The following is a 17,705-nucleotide window of genomic DNA, read 5'->3' on the forward strand; positions in this document are numbered from 1 at the left end:
GAATTAAGGCTGTGTAAGTGTTTGCCTGTCTAAAACTCACATAATTTGCAATGATAAAATATGTTTTGACGATAAGCACTTTTAGTATGTTTATGTCTAATATTTCCAGGTATATTATAACTGTTCATGTATTGAAAGAAAAACAGAAGTAACACCTACTCCATCAAGTTTTAGTTTTGAAGCTCAAGCTGGGAAGTGTTCAAGTCAATGTAAAAACTTGCCTGTATTCCTTGGCATTTTCTTTGCTGCAATTGTTTTTACCTTCATGGCTGCTACTCCTATAACTGTGTCTATCCTAAGGTATGTGTTATATTGTGAAATTTGCCATCCCTAAGCCAACATGTTGAATGAAAAAAAAAATGGACTTAGGGATTTATTTGGGGTTTATATTGACTGTTGGTTCCAAAACTAATTCAGCCCTTAGAAGATCATTAGTTTTGTGGCATTGGGAATGCTACCTCATTGAACCCAAGATGTTTGAGGCTTTAATAAGATCATGGTTGTGAAAGTGTCTTAACATTGCCTACTTGGCATGTACTCCATGCTAGTTTCTCTGCTTCTTTCATGAGGCTTCGGTTGTAAGCTGGAGTTATAATCATTTGCATTTGAGTATGATGGAAATGGCAGTGCATTCCACATGTGTCAGAATCAGAATGATGTGCATTCTGTCTTATACAGTAGGTGCTGTGATATTAAACCTTCCTGTAAACAGTAAAATATGCTGGCTGTCCCCTGGCTCTTCAGTGTTTTGTGCTTTCATTGGCTCTTCTTCCTTCCACACCACTTTGTAAAAATATTTCCTATTTGCCCTTCCATAAGCTCATCAGCCTTTCGATATCTTTCCTAACCAACTAGCTTTTCTGTCTTCAATTTTTGTTCCTTGATACTCACTGCTTTTTCACATACTTTTTGACAAACAGAAGCTTCAGAGATTTTGTCTAAAAACATTAAGTAGTCTGTTAACATAACACCTATTACATCTATGTCACTTTTTACCTACATATTTTTTTTTAAAGACTACTTGATCTCTTCTATCTCCCATCTAACTCTCTTGTGTGCCAACATCATGTCTCATTCATCTCTAAGAGTTATTACTTAAAGAATTATTGTTGAATCAAATTGAGCATCAGAAATTGTTTTACACTACCTCAAATTTGTAACCATAACTCACAGGTATGATTTCTGTCTCAAAGTTAATAAGAGAATAAGAATTATTTGCTTGCAACTTAAGCCATATGACTTGTAACTTATGGGATAGTCAAATAGAAGTCTTGTTAATGAATGTCCTTTCTTCTTTACATTTGCTAAAATTCATACATATTCAATACATTTGTTAAAACTCATTTGACTCCTTTTTGTTATTATTTGCAGTATTTTAGTTGAGGTAACATTTTTCTTCTCTTATAATTCCAGAAAGTTTGAACCGTATATAAGCTGTTATAAATAATTTGTTTATTTCATGTGTATAGTATTTGCTTTAATCTAGAAATGCTAAGCTGTTATAAGAATGAATTTGCTCAAAGAGTAAATATACTATACAACCATTTTTTGTCTTATATGCATTTAATATATCCAGGTGTGTTAATCAAAAGCAGCGGTCTCTAGCATTGGGAATACAGTGTATGTTGCTTCGATTATTAGGTATGCCATTTTTCTTAATGCATTGGTAACTGTTGGTTATTTTTATTCATTACTGTTATTGATTTATTCACTTACAGTATGTGCCAAGAAAACAATTAGTTTAACTGCAGTGGAACTGCAATTAGTTTCTGCAATTGTCATTGAAGAGAGCTGTTTTTCACTATTCAATATGTAGTATTATTTATATATCACATAGGAAAATAATGACTTTACTTTTCACCTACCTGATTGGTTAACTGTTGTTACCAATTCTGTTGCAAATATAACCCCAAAGAGTATATTGTATTTATTTAAAATATAACATATGATCATCAACACATTTCTAATAGAGCAAGTAAAAGACATAATTTTTTTTCTATTCATATAAAACCTATCACCAACATAAATTATGATAAAATCTTATTTATAACTATTGTAATTCCTTTTCCTCCCTGTATTTAACTCCATTTAGGACATAATTATGTTACATTAGCATTGAAAAATGATGAATTTATTATATGTTTCAATAAAAACTGTGCTGTGAATATTGTGTCTAGTTAAGAATTGATGGAAGAAATAATTTATGCCAGAAAAATTTTAAGGTTCCAGATGTAGGAAGAATAATAAGGCAGAAACGTGTCTTACATGTAATTATATGTGTATAATTTTACGTATAATATTATACACATAATATTACGATTAGTTATAAAAATAAAAATCAAAAGCAGGAAACATTAAGAGATCCCCTAGACCAACTTTTCAATTTTTTAGATGAGTAAATTAAGGACCTGAGAGATTCAGGGATTTGCCCATAGTCGCACAATTAATGGTGAACTAGGCATGTTAGTGTGAATGTTTGTGTGCATGTACATATGTACATTCCCATGCACATTTATGTCACCGTATGTATGTATATATATATATAAATATGTATACTCACACACCCACATTAGTTTACATGCACATGCACACACACACACACAATATATATGCTGTAGTTTAGGAGACTTATTCTGTGCATCAATAATTTATTTTGATTTTTTAAAAGTATAATAGCTAATTTCAAAGACATTTACTAAATTAGAAAAGCAGTGAATTAGAATATTTACTCAACTAAATATTAACCCAATACATGACAGAGATGTTTATTAAAATAATTTCTTGAATTGATTAGAAATATATAATATGTATAATCATTTTAGAATGTTTGGTCTGCATTTCTTTATATTCCTATTACTTGTACATGAACTGACTGATTTGCATATGGGCAGATTAATACCTATTTTTATTTATATAAAATATATACATAATCATATATAAAAAAGCTGTAACTATAAACTATAATCTTCACTTATGTGTATTTCACATGTAATTCTTCTAGGCACAATACCTGGGCCTATTATATTTGGCATCACAATAGACAGCACATGTATTCTCTGGGATATCAACGAATGTGGAATTAAAGGAGCTTGCTGGATTTATAGTAACTTCAAGATGGCCTATATGCTAGTGGCCATAAGTAAGTGGAGACTTTTTGATATCTTTAGAATAAATGGATTATGTCAAGAGAAAAAAAATCTTATTGTTACTTACTTAGGTTTTGAAATGTTCAGTCCATGCTTTTGGATTCCTATAGTCCTGAAGCCGAGATCATTTATCATAGCTTATTATAAAAGGTCTTACCTGGGGTCTGCGAGGCTCAGTCTAAAATAGAAGAGAGTAACATTTTAGCTTTCATCATATCACATATCATATAATTTTCTTTTAACAACTTCTCTCAAACTTTTTTTGGAAAGTATAACAAAAAGCTAAAAGAGAATTCTAAGAAACTGAAACGATTGTCATTTAGGCACCTGGGCTTTGGAAAGCACATAGAGCTGAGGTAGGGAAGTATTTTCTGGCTCTAAGGCACGTTGTAAGAAACCTTTTTATCATTTACAAGGTTGGCCATGATGTTTAACCCTTTTTGCCTTTGGTAGTCTGTCTTCCATAGTCTTGGTTAAGCAATCAATGAAAATTAAGAATAAGGAAATATATCAATGCATCTAGTATGAAAGAGTATGATAAAATTTAAAAGAACAACCTAAGAAATTAGAGTATTTAAAAATAGAGAAATTCTAGATATAAATACACACACATACAGAGTTGACCCTTGAACAACATGGGTTTGAACTGCTCGGGTCAATTTATAAGCAGATTTTTTTCAATAAATATGTACTACAGTACTGCACAGTCTTTGGGTTGGTTGAATCCGCCATCTGGAACCGCAAATACAGAGGGCAGTCTGTAAAGTTATATGAGGATTTTTGACTGCATGGGTTGCCGGTGCCCCTAACCCCTGAGTTGTTCAAGAGTCAACTGTGTGTGTGTGTGTGTATTTAAAATAATGTGTGATTTTCATTGTGATTGTGGTGTGATCATTTTCGCACATGTATCAAGATAGCTTGTTTCTCCTACATGTGTTTAAATCCATAGTATGCTGTCTGAATTTATAATGACAGAATAATAAATTATCCACTGATGAAATAAATATATATATCTAGCAAAATAATGAGAAGATAAATATTGACTAGAATAGGCAAAATTAATCTTCCCATCACTTTTACCTGTTAAAAAACATTTTTTATTCAGTGTATTTTTATGCTTAAAAAATTTTTTTAATTGATTATGTTTGTACTTTTTTTTTTTTTTTTTTTTTTGCGGTACGCGGGCCTCTCACTGTCGTGGCCTCTCCCGTTGCGGAGCACAGGCTCAGCGGCCATGGCTCACAGGCCTAGCCGCTCCGCAGCATGTGGGATCCTCCCGGACCTGGGCACGAACCCGTGTCCCCTGCATCGGCAGGCGGACTCTCTACCACTGTGCCACCAGGGAAGCCCTGTTTGCACTTTTTGACCAAAAAATATAGATAATGAATTGTTCCTTTACCTACTCTGTAGTGAATATGAGAATTTTTTTCCCCAAAACATATATACCTTTAAATATTCCAAGAACATTGTAATAGTAGTACCTATGTAATTGTTCTTCTTATAAATCTAAAAATGCTTAGCACAGTGAGTATTCCTGTTTTTCAAATACACAGTTTGAGTAAAATGTTAATGATTAACACAAATTAGCTACTGCAAAAACCATATTGTGAGGTCATTTAATTTATTTGGCTGGCACTTTGATGCTTGTACTGTGACCAGAACTAGTTTTTCTTCAAATAACTGAGCTTAAAATCAGAGTTCTTTGAAGACAAATTGAAGCCTGTGAAGAGTATTGAATGTTATATATTCCCATAGAGGCTTTCTTTTAAGAACTCCAAAGCCTTTTTTATTTTTAGAATTACTTTTCATCATGGACATGAAAATGTTGCAACTTATTATTCAGGTTCAAGGATGTCGTAAGCTATTTTTCCTTGGTTGAGAATGTATTATTGTAACCAAAAATAGAATAATTATTTTACATTTTCATTGTTTAGAAAGAAAATAAGGACTAGTTCATTGAATTACGGATAGATGTTCTATTGAAGAATATCAACTTTCTCACTAAAGTTTTAAAAATTTAAAACATAAAACTAATTGCTTATATACTTCTCTTTAAGTAGTGAGCTTCTACTCATGAAGAATTTTTCAATGAGAATTAATTTTTGTAATAATTAAAGGCCCAAATGCATGATTAATATCTGTTTCTATATTTAGGTGTTACTTGTAAAATTATCACCGTTTTCTTCATTGGGCTTGCAGTCTTTTTGTATAAACCGCCACCATTAGGCATGGATGTGCCATTTCAAAATCAGAATTCAGTTGTGACTACGGTTTCATTAGAATGAGATCTCAGCAGAGCAGGGCATGACGGGTAAAACAGCAAAAAAGAAGATTGAAAGTTGGCCTCCATCTGTAAGAATACACAGTCACTGTAGCATTAACTATACAATATGGACAATCATATTTTAAAAATTGATATTTTATAATTAAATGTGTTTTCTGTATATGTATGGACTCTTAATTTGGTTTTGTTTTAATATAAGGAACAGACCTGTGCCTTCAAGGCCCATCAGAAGCCTCAAAACACACACACACACACACACACACACACACATATACACACAGAGATACATCTAGGTACGAAATCCCCAAATAATAAACTATACTAGAAACATAAAACCAATGATTAGTTAAAAGCTTACATTTTAAAAACAAAGTGATGTTTCTATCCCTCTTACAACTTGTTTTATCTTAATTATCATTGCCAATAGTTTGGGCTTTTGTAGAAAATTTATGGTGTAAAAATTTAAATTCATCAAGTTTATGTTTGAAGTTTCAAGAACTATTATTGAAAGACCATGAATTTAAAACCATCTAAATACTATTATTTGATTTTAAATATACATATACTAATCTGTCCTGGATTTATTATAGAAAGTTACTGAACTATTAGAATATTGGTTAGTTATCTTCTTTGTGTCCCAGTACATAGTGAATTCAGAAATATTAGCATTGTGGGCTTCCCTGGTGGCGCAGTGGTTGAGAGTCCGCCTGCCGATGCAGGGGACACGGGTTCGTGCCCCGATCCCGGAAGATCCCACATGCCGCGGAGCGGCTGGGCCCGCGAGCCATGGCCGCGGAGCCTGTGTGTCCGGAGCCTGTGCTCCGCAACGGAAGAGGCCACAACAGTGAGAGGCCCGCGTACAGCAAAAAAAAAAAAAAAAAAAAAAAAGAAATATTAGCATTGTATGCACATATCTTCACTTTAACTCAAGAATTCCAGAAAGTGATTTGTTGATATTGCTGATTTTTAACACCTACCTCTTATTATTCTATGATAGTTTTATTCAATTACATGTCTTCCAGAGGAATGTGCCAGCTTCAGTAAAGAAAAGTGCCAATTAGACAAGAAAAGATCTCTTTTTTTTTTAATGGCTTACATGCATTTTATTGATATTCTTTGAAAAGATTTCTTAATGAACTACTGATCAATGTTTGTATACTCAGTACTTTAACTTTTCTCATTTTAAAAACTGATCACATTTAACTTTTCTCATTTTAAAGACTGATCACCTAGTACATTCCTTATAGCACTTCAGTAGTGCTTTGCTCATAGTAGGCATGTATTATTGTTGTTTGATTAAAACATTGAAGTCTACTCTTTAACTGATCCACTTATTTAAAGATTAAGTATTTCACATATATGATAACATTATAATTCCATTTTTTCAGATCAGACTTAGGCCAACTTTGTCTACTCAGAATGTGGAGGAGATAGATCAGTGAACATCAATAAAAATAACTTCTACCTGTTCAAGAATTTTACTGATTAAGAGAAGTGCTGAAGTTCATACCCATTTGAAATTTCATAAAATATGGCTACTAATTTAATAAGATCCATTATCAGCTTTTTCCTAGGTTAGCTTTTTACAAGCAGTGTTTTATATACACTGTGATCAGAATAACAAACAGAGTAAAGGCCTAATAGGAGACCAGGATCAGAAGCATTAGTACTTCACAGAGTTTAGGAGATTATGCTTGGTGGTAATTGGTGGCCAGTGATGATTCAAGAAATGAGTAGCATTTATAAATTGAAATGCAAGAAGGAATGAATTAGAGTTAGGCAAACAAGCACACTTGAATATTAGAGAATTATAGGAGCAGTGGGTCAGGAATCAGAGGGACAGACCTACTTAAACCAGGAACATATAAACACCAGAGATTGAAGCCAGATGGGTGGTCAAAAACCCAGGTATTTGAGAAGCAGGAAATTCATAACAACCAAAGAGACAGTTCAAGGTAGGCAGGGGAACAAACACGTGATACCTCAATTCAGAAGCAGTCTCCCTCCCACCCAGACAGATACATTTTAAATTCCTCTTCGAGCTAAGGCTAAAAGGAAATTTTTTTTTTTTTTGTGGTACACGGGCCTCTCACTGTTGTGGCCTCTCCCGTTGCGGAGCACAGGCTCCGGATGCGCAGGCTCAGTGGCCATGGCTCACGGGCCCAGCCGCTCCGCGGCACATGGGATCCCCCGGACCGGGGCACGAACCCGTGTCCCCTGCATCAGCAGGCGGGCTCCCAACCACTGCGCCACCAGGGAAGCCCTAAAAGGAGATTTTAGGCTTTCTATATCTTATACATGGGAGCAGGGAATTGAAACATTTTCTAGCTGTAAAATAATGGCAAATCCTCAGGAACTCATTATTAGAGATGTGAAACAACAGAAAGAGAGGAAACAATAATTATAAAACATATTAGTCTAGAGCCACTTAATTTAGAGAAAAGAAAAAAAATCACCCCACTCATAGATATAGTTCGATGAATAAGTAACTAAATAATTGGCATTCATAATGATTTTTAGTTATCAAGGGTTTCACTGTGTTCAGCATACTCAATTTTAAAGATGATAAACATTTTTATAAAGCTTTAAATGAAAATGACTAAAGTGAAAATAATTTTGCCACTTGAAAGAAGTCAGACTTTTATTTATAACATACATATTTACAAAGAATACCTCCTCTTATGATAGGGCAGTATAGACACTACTGTAATTTATAAACATTGTTTATACTTTTGGATTTACCTAGATTATATGAGTTGGTATTATGCTACTTTTAGAATATAATTTTTCATAATATGTATTTTTCACAATTTATAATGATTTTTAAGTAAGTTTGAATCTGTAAGTTGACTATGGTGATTTTTGTACATAATTGGATATATGTCTTAAGATTTAACATTTGGATTTTCTTAATTGTAGGAAATATAAAACTCTTATACATGGAAATAACTATATATAATTGTTTAGCTATGTAAAGTGACAGAAAATACAAGTAAAATTTTGGCTGTTATTTTTTTCAAGATTTTCTTTATTATAAATAATTATGTAAAAAAATATTTTTTTAAAATATCAAAATGTTTGTATTAGTTTTAAGTGTTTAACCTTATTAAATGTCACAGATTTTGAAATATGATTTGTCTCTGTTTATGTATACACATACATTTGATGGTTGGGAGAGGGAAAATCAGTGTACTTTTGAAGTCGGTGAATGTAATTTAATTAATCCAGTGATTTCTGCTATCTCAGTGGATGTATTTAATTCAATATAAGCCATTCATTATGAAATATAGTCTAAAATTCTTTCATATAACATTTTCCATGTAAGACAGATGAATATATAGGATTTATATGAGTAGGATATGTGTTACAGATGGTTTATTGTGAAGTATCTGACACCAAAAATAATGTGTCTTGGAAAGGTTATATTTAATTCATCTTGGATTATCAAAATTCTCAATACAATATCTTTAAAGAAATCAAACTGGACATTAATTTGAGATGTAATATTCTTTTCCCCTCACTATAGCACATTCAGGTTCTTTTAGCCTTTTTTGTATGTACCCCAAACAATAAACATTAACATATGTTACATGTGAGTGATGAAAAATAACTAAGAAATCAAAAACAGATCTGGTAAATTGGATCAAAACATTTTAGAATTTTAACTAAAATGAATATAGCTTATAAAGATTATCAAGAATTGACATTCTAGTTTTTTCTTTTTAGATTTAACTTGTCTGAGTTTATTTTTTAATTTTATTTTGTAGTATTTTAGACTCTTAAAAAGTTGTAAAAATAATACAATTCCCCTATAAGCTTTACTCAGCTTCCCCTAATGTTGACATTTTACATATCCATAGAACAATGACCTAAACCAGGAAATCAGTTAACACCACATCTGCAAAAGGGCATGGCAGAACTATTTACTATGATGGCAGTATTAGTTTTATTTTTGAATTGTTGAACTAGGCACATTAAAATGATGCATTTTGCTATATGTAAATTATGCCCCCAAAGAGTTGATTTGCAAAGAAGAAATGATATTAGAAACAATGTTAAAAAAACAACTATTGCTGGGTGTTTCGAAGTCAAATGAGAAAGCCTAAGAGAATCACGCTAGTGATGAGGGTATTTCTAAGAAAGGAGGCTGGTATCTCCTTACTTGGATGTTTGCTGAGTTCAGTCCCTCCCGTCAGAATGGAGTATGTACCCCAACATGTTAAGGCAGGACAGGAACACAGAATTGGGTTCCTGGCTTAAGCTGAGGGATCACGATGCAAAAAGAGGAAGCCTCAGAGGGTTAGCTGCACTCATAACATCTGAAGATGAGAATTTCCCATGCCATGAGATCATGAGATGCCATGAAATGTGACATTCTCAAGCAGCCCTTATGGGACTCTGCCCAAAAGAGCTGCCTGCTGTGAGGGCCTACTAAGGAAGAAAATAAGGTGGGTAGGGATGTCAGTATTGACCCACAATTGCACCCCATTGTTAAACCAGCTTTTGTAGACTTGCCATAATGGAGGGCATGGAGGTCAGCCAGGGTTAGTCAAGAGAAAATTATGTAGGTCCTGGTGGTGTCAGGTTTTCGCCTCTCTTCCTCTATTCCTTCCACCCCTTCCTCAGTGCACAAGAATACAGAAGATGAAAAGGACTACAGATCTCCCTTGACTTACAACAGGGTTATGTCCTCATAAACCCACTGTAAGTTGAAAATATTGTAAGTCAAAAATACGTTTAATACACCTATCTATCAAACATCATGACTTAACCTATCTTAAAGGCACTCAGAACACATATTAGCCTACAGTTGGGCAACATCATTTACACGAAGCCTATTTTATAATAAAGTGTTGAGTTTATTGAATTCTGAATTCCACAAAGTGAAAACAGAATGGTTGTATGAGTACAAAATGGTTGTATCGTTTACCTCAGTGACCACGTGACTGACTGGGAGCTGCGGCCGCTGCTGCCCACGGGGCAGCAGAGTATCTACAACATCTTGCTGGCCTGGGAAAAGATCAAAATTCAAAAGTCGAAGTACAATTTCTACTGAATTAGTATCACTTTCCCACCATCCTGATCTCAGAGAGATGGCAGTGAGCGGTGCTGAAGAGAGATCTTAGTTCCCTGCCCAGGAATTGAACCTGGGTAGCCTGGATGAAAACCAGGAATCGTAGTCACTAGACCGCCAGGGGCTGGAGGCTAGAAGCAAAGTGGCCCTGGCTCTTTCCCCCATTTGAAAGCAAGAATGTTTCAAGGAGGCAAAAACTGTCAAAACAGGTATAAAGTTTATTATTAAAGACACAGCACAATGTATGGGAGAGCACACAGAGAAACAGTCTAAGACTGAAGCTAGGCAGAGATACACACCCAGAGAGGAGCGTGGGCGTCCTGAATGAGGAGCACAGTAAAGAGGTGATTTAAATCACTTACATAGCACAGTCCTTCCGGGTTTTTGTTTACTTTCGCCAATTGTTTCCCACCTGTGACCTGTTCTAGGATCCTCCCCAACATGCGTGCGCAAATTTTTGCTAAGATGGATCCCACCGCAGAGGCCTGTGGGTGCCTGTCCACGCTTATTATGGGGTGGCGCCCCCTCCCTTTTTGACCCCCAAGGAGACTTCCTGCGCATGTGCAGACAGGGAAGTTTTCCTTGACCTCAGGAGTGGTCATCTTATCTCTTTACTTGAGCAGAGCTCAGTTTCTGCCCCTAGCTTTGTCTTGGAGTGTCTGTGTAAGAACAAAGCTTCAGTTTTACTCCACCTGACAGACACCAGCTGTCCAGCCCGGGGGTCTATCTATCTCCTACCTCAGTCCTAAAGTTGAAAAAATGGTAAGTTGAATCATCGTAAGTTGGGGCCCGTCTGTAGTGAGGAATTTAACCTACTGCTCTTATTAGGACTCTTTTCCACAAGTCAAGTTCTAATTCGGGGGCCAGAGAGAAATGGAACCTTTCTGATACCTAAAAATGGCCACATAGCTATGGAATCTATCCAAGAATGTTTTCAAGGGGTAGAGCTAGCAGATCCTGCAGAATGTATTTGAAGGTAACAATGGGATTAAAATGTTGCTTTTCATGAGTTTCACCTTTTTGAATTACTTTACTATTTTTGTATCCTCCTTTTACTTATTCAAAGGAAATAAACATTATGGGTTTAGTATATTTCTTCCTCTCTAACCTGTGAAAATATTTATTTCTTAACTTTTGAAATTCATTAACTAGTGTTTGGATTGAGTTGTTGGCTAAGATGACTATAATTGAAGTCACCTGTGGAACGTTAAAACAATGTTCAAGCCCCATCCAGGACCAATTAAATTCGTTAAAAATTTCCTAGGTGATTGTTAAAGTGAAATCAGGGCTGGAAACTTCTGAATATGAACTAACACATTGAGGAAGATGGGGGAAGAGCATGAATCACATTTTGTGGTCAGTGACTTAATTATGTTTTCTTATTTCTAATTTTGGTCTCTAAGAAAATACAAGTTTGGTTTGAATGTAAAGGAGAGAGAAGAAATAATTGGGTAATTTTGCTGCTGGGGCTTTCTTCTCAAAATACAGAAGCATGTGTTCTCTGGGATGCAGTAAAGTGAGTTGAGGAAGAAAGGGTGCCCGTAAGTTGGAAAGCAATGGAGAGAAATTACCTGTTCTAAATTTTTCCCAGGGCTATTCCTTTCAGAAATAAAAAATTAGAGACAGCACTTGATGAATTCCTTTTCTTGCATTAGCGAGGTACTTCAGTAATAATGTGGACCTAACATTTACTATAGCCTTTTTCATGGAGGGATCCAAGAATAACAGGGTTGAGTGCATGGCATCATGTGGTGATGGTACATGAGAAATTCTAATAAATAAAGTAAAACAGAGCAGATTTGACATAACTAAGTGGAGAGGCGAAAGACACTGACAGACATAAAACAAAGACATCCTGGCACATGCTCCTCAGCAATATTCCTGAGATCTTTCAAAGAATATGGAAAAAACTGATCCATCTGGTTTCCCAATGACAGGACACTGGCTGGTCTTTGCTACTTGTCAGCAAAGCAGAAGCTTGCCCAAGGAAAGGAAAAAATACATCACTGATTCAAATGTATCTGAATTTTTTTCCTTCTCCTCTCTCTGTCCCTTGCTTTATATACATCCTGCTTTTGCCTTGGTTAGATTAAATCAGGTTATTCTTGGCTTTCTTCTTTCTATAAGTAAGTGGTGTAATGATAATTACCATAGGTTTTGACAAAGAATTTGACGTTCTGAAAATTATAAGCAGCAAATCTGTTGGGTAACACTACTCATGAAAACACTTAAAAAAATATAGCAAAGATCAGGTAAATTCTAGTGAAAATGAGGCTGCTCTTGCTTATTGAAAATATAAGTTTTGTTTATCTCTTGGGTATGAGGAAATGAGCTGGACATACTACACATTTTATACTCACCACAGTCCTATCAATTGTTTCACATGTGAGACAACTAAAGCCCAGGGAAATTAAGTTTTCAAGGCCAAAAAGCTAATGAGTGTCAGAGCTAGAAGTTAAATCCAGGTATCTTTGGCTCCAAAGCTTAGGCTTTTTCTTTTTCATTGGAACATGCTGAGGTTAACTTAGATTTAAAAAAACAAACAAACAAAAAACCTCAAACACATATTTTAGTTAGGTGATTACCCAATATAATAATAGAATAATAATTCTAAAATTATATTTTATGAAGTTATAGTTGGTAAGCAAATTTAAGGCACTTAGACATGAAAATAAGCTGGTCTCTAGAAAAAGTGTTAAAATCCTTTCATAGCCTTTCCAGGCTTGCAATTTATATTTTTACCAGCAGGCGGTAGTGTTGGCTTGGCTACCACAGTAAAGGTGGTTTGCTTTTTGAACCTTAATTTTTTTTTAACATCTTTATTAGAATATAATTGCTTTACGATGGTGTGTTAGTTTCTGCTTTATAACAAAGTGAATCAGTTATACATATACATATATCCCCATATCTCTTCCCTCTTGCATCTCCCTCCTCCCACCCTCCCTATCCCACCCCTCTAGATGGTCACAAAGCACCTATCTCATCTCCCTGTGCTATGCGGCTGTTTCCCACTAGCTATCTATTTTACATTTGGTAGTGTATATATGTCCATGCTACTCTCTCACTTTGTCGCAGCTTACCCTTCTCCCTCCCTGTGTTCTCAAGTGCATTCTCTAGTAGGTCTGCATCTTTATTCCCATCCTGCCCCTAGGTTCTTCATAACCTTTTTTTTTTTTTAGATTCCATATATATGTGTTAGCATATGGTATTTGTTTTTCTCTTTCTGACTTACTTCACTCTGTATGACAGACTCTAGGTCCATCCACCTCACTACAAATAACTCAATTTTGTTTCTTTTTATGGCTGAGTAATATTCCATTGTACATGTGTGCCACATCTTCTTTATCCATTCATCTGTCGATGGACACTTAGGTTGCTTCCATGTCCTGGCTATTGTAAATAGTGCTGCAGTGAACATTGTGGTACATGACTCTTTTTGAATTATGGTTTTCTCAGGGTATATGCCCAGTAGTGGGATTGCTGTGTCATATGGTAGTTCTATTTTTACTTTTTTAAGGAACCTCCATAATGTTTCCGAAGTGGCTATATCAATTTACATTCCCACCAACAGTGCAAGAGGTGAACGTTTTCTTTTCTTTTTCTTTTTTTTTTTTTTTGCTGTACGCGGGCCTCTCACTGTTGTGGTCTCTCCCGGTGTGGAGCACAGGCTCCGGACGTGCAGGCTCAGCGGCCATGGCTCACGGGCCCAGCCGCTCCGCGGCATGTGGGATCTTCCCGGACCGGGGCACGAACCCGTGTCCCCTGCATCGACAGGCGGACTCTCAACCACTGCAGCACCAGGGAAGCCCGCGAACGTTTTCTTGATGGAGGATTCTTTCTGGCTCTTCGGTAAAAATTACATTTTCATTTATTCATTTCCTATCCTTTTAGTAATTTTGCCAGAATTGTTTTCTCATGCAGATCATTGGAAATGTTTCCAGTTAGAAGTGACACTATTCAGTAACTAACGAGAATTATTTGGCAAATGCAGCAGAACGGTTTTCACTATGCTGACTTTACCCGGTTAGAAATACGACGGCACATATTTCTGATTTCATGGGTTTTGTCTCCAGATATTGACCAAGAGTGAATTTTTCATATTATTCTATATTTTATTTTAAAATACCAAAAAGCTATTTAAATTATCTTTCATAAAAAGAATTTTATCCTTAAAGAGCATCGAAAAGAATACCCCAAAATAATAAATTTCAAAATTTTGTTCAGATTGTCTTTCCATTGGTAAGCATGAATTCTGTACATCCTGAAATTATTAACATTCTTTTACTGTTATGCTGGCATTTCATCCCATCAGTATCTGTAAAACCTTCTCAAAATCGAATTAAAAAGAACAAGTCTGAGATGAGAACATAAATAATATGCTCTCATACTTTATACTTGCTATTAAAAGGAGATACCAGTTGTGTTTATAATGCTCGAACCCTTTTTGGCTAGCCAAGAAATGCATTATGTTATATGTAGTTTTCTTACAAAACTGTCTCTTAAGGTTTTCTTTTTAAGCCAGTAGGGGCTTTAATATGCAGTTTTGTGACTAAAGTTACTCTCCTCAAAAGTAAAGCAATTAGGGCTTCCCGGGCTTCCCTGGTGGCGCAGTGGTTGAGAGTCCGCCTGCCGATGCAGGGGACATGGGTTCGTGTCCCGGTCTGGGAAGATCCCACATGCCGCGGAGCGGCTGGGCCCGTGAGCCATGGCCGCTGAGCCTGCGCGCCCGGAGCCTGTGCTCCGCAATGGGAGAGGCCACAACAGTGAGAGGCCCACATACCGCAAAAAAAAAAAAAAAAAAAAAAAAAGGTAAAGCAATTAAAGGTTTAAACAAAAAGTCAGAACATTCAGCTTCCAGAAACATTTATTGACACTTAATGCCAGGAACCCTAAAAATTGGGGGGTGGGGTGGAACGGAAAAGAGAAAGAGATTGAGAGAGAGGCCATCTGTCTATTCCTTAGGGGCTTGTGGACTTTTGTAAATAGAACTGTATTTAATCAATTATATTAAAATACAGTTCAATGTTATTACCAGGCATTTTTTGTAGAGGAGTTTGATGTCAAGCATAACACGGATAACGTGGAAATAGAGCCCCTCCCCTCTCACCCCCCATTCGCAAGCCAGTGCTTACAGTTAGAAAATCTATGGGAGTGTAATATGGTGTTACAAGTTGTTACCAGAACACACAATGGGAGTGACACAACAAGTCATGCAGGGCAGTGACAGCTGTGTTAGTGATTCAGAAGGTGATGGATTGATGTAACGTTACAAAGCAATACCTGATCACAAATGATTTGCACCGCTCTGTGCCCCAACTGGTTCAGTTAGAGCTGTCTCCATAAAGGAACAGACATTTCAAAGCCCTGATTATGCATCCTAACCTCATTTTCCACAGGTGCTAGTGCTTTTTGCTTTTCAGAGAAGACAGAGACTATTAAATAGGACTGTTCTCAGCTTCTGTTTACATCTCGTTACACCCTGTTTACAAATGAACATTTATCTATCTTTCATTCCATTTCAGTGGAAAAGAGGTCGTTTTTAACAGTTATCTACCAACCTAGTCCCTTCATTCTATTCTGAAGCCCCCTGATCTTCTTAGGACATTGCTTAATTTCCCTCTGTTCTGTGGAATATATTAATCTCTCTCTGTTCCGTTTCTTTCACATCTAAAGAGTTCAGAGTTCCCCCTTCTGTAGGATATTATCTTTCTCCCTCCTGCTTTCCAAATGCCCAAGTCCAGCCCTGATCAGCCATTAAATATTTAGGGTTTTAGTGGACACCTCTCTTGGGCTAAATCACAGGCATCATAAACTCAATTTGTCAGCAGCTGAACTCACCACCTGCCCTGCCCCTCCCTCTTTTCTTACCTCTCTCCTTTTCTCTATTTTGATTGATGACTGGATCCAGCTGAATCCCAGACACCTGCCTTTGCATTGTAAACCTGTCAGCATCCTTTTCTAAATCCATAAACAATCCCTATCTCTACAACTGATTATAAACTAGCAACAAATAGTGCATATGACTATAATTTCAAGGAAAAAAAATAACACACAAACACAGTTTTAAATTTCTTCAATAAATATGTATTGGGTCATACTATGTGAAAGTAGAATAAACAAAATGCCATGTCTACATCTAGAGTAAATTTTTATTTCTTCATTATCTATATGTATTGTCAAGAGACAATTGAATTTTAAACAATCAAGAATGATAAAACATTAAATTTAATTTCTTGGCTTAATTTTTATTTTCAAACATTATTTTATGAATGTATGATAATTTAATAATCTGAAATATGAATTACTTGATGATATAAACTGTCAGTGGAAATGCTTATTCTCTTGAATTCTTATTTTCCAGCTCCACAGTACCCAGCTGATTGGCCAGAGGTGAGAAATAACTATGAAATAAAATCAATGATTTTGAATATTTTAAAAATAATTTTATCAGGCATTAGGGTATCAAAGCAAAAATTGCTCTAGCAAAATTAAACAGGAAAGGAAGACTTTATTCAAGATTGTTGCAATAGGGGAGAGACAGACAGACACCAAATTCAGTCTGAACTCAGCTCTGCAGAAAGAAAAGGTAGTGTGGTTTGTAAGAGGTGGGGTGAGGGGAAGATATAGGCCACCAGTGTTTGCCAGTGGGCTTTATTTAACCCAAGGAAAAGTGAACTTTCCCTTCTCTTCATGAGTGAGATAGTTTTACGACTCAGAGCAAGGAGCCCGCTGAAGTTAATCTCCTATCCTTACACAGAAATGGGTGAGGGAGGGATGAATACGGATGTTATCTTCCTTGATAATGCATTTCAAAGGAAAGGCTCCTAAGTCCCTGAAAAAGACATCCCTAGGTTGTAAAATAGGCAAGAAGCTTTTTAAAAAGTTTACATCTCAAAGGGGCAGAGAAAATTTACACTCACCAGTTTTCTAAAAGTAAATAATCTAAGAAAAGGGAAGTCAGGGCCTAGAGTCAGGAAGAAGCTTTTTTAAGATCAGTCAAGCTGAGGGAAATGCTGAGGATGTATTTGTCAAAAGGATACAGATTCTTTGACTTCATTTCAATCTTCCTTAAATCTTCTCTGAGCACATTTTATATAGCATATTTTTATAGTTGCTTGGTATTTCATTTTGGACTTAGGGACTCTGTAATATAGTAGCCCTTCCTACATTTTAGTGTGACTTAACCTTTTAGTTTTTAATT

General features: G+C 35.7%; 1 protein-coding gene across 1 annotated transcript in view; it reads left to right on the plus strand.

Annotated features, from left to right (window-relative positions):
- Positions 1 to 8,558, plus strand: part of SLCO4C1 (solute carrier organic anion transporter family member 4C1) — a gene marked incomplete at its 5' end in the record, with an annotated part of 66,033 nt that extends 57,475 nt beyond the window's left edge. Inside the window, 4 exons of the mRNA XM_082623306.1 lie at positions 110 to 300; positions 1,577 to 1,641; positions 3,002 to 3,139; positions 5,301 to 8,558. Of these exons, the coding sequence (XP_082479432.1) occupies positions 110 to 300; positions 1,577 to 1,641; positions 3,002 to 3,139; positions 5,301 to 5,431 (525 nt within the window). The 3' untranslated portion in view covers positions 5,432 to 8,558. The remainder of the gene's footprint in view (positions 1 to 109; positions 301 to 1,576; positions 1,642 to 3,001; positions 3,140 to 5,300) is intronic.
- Between the last annotated feature and the right edge of the window lie 9,147 nt (positions 8,559 to 17,705).

This window comes from Mesoplodon mirus, assembly GCF_964341445.2.
Source record: "Mesoplodon mirus genome assembly, chromosome: 5".
NCBI classification, from domain to species: Eukaryota; Metazoa; Chordata; class Mammalia; order Artiodactyla; family Ziphiidae; genus Mesoplodon; species Mesoplodon mirus.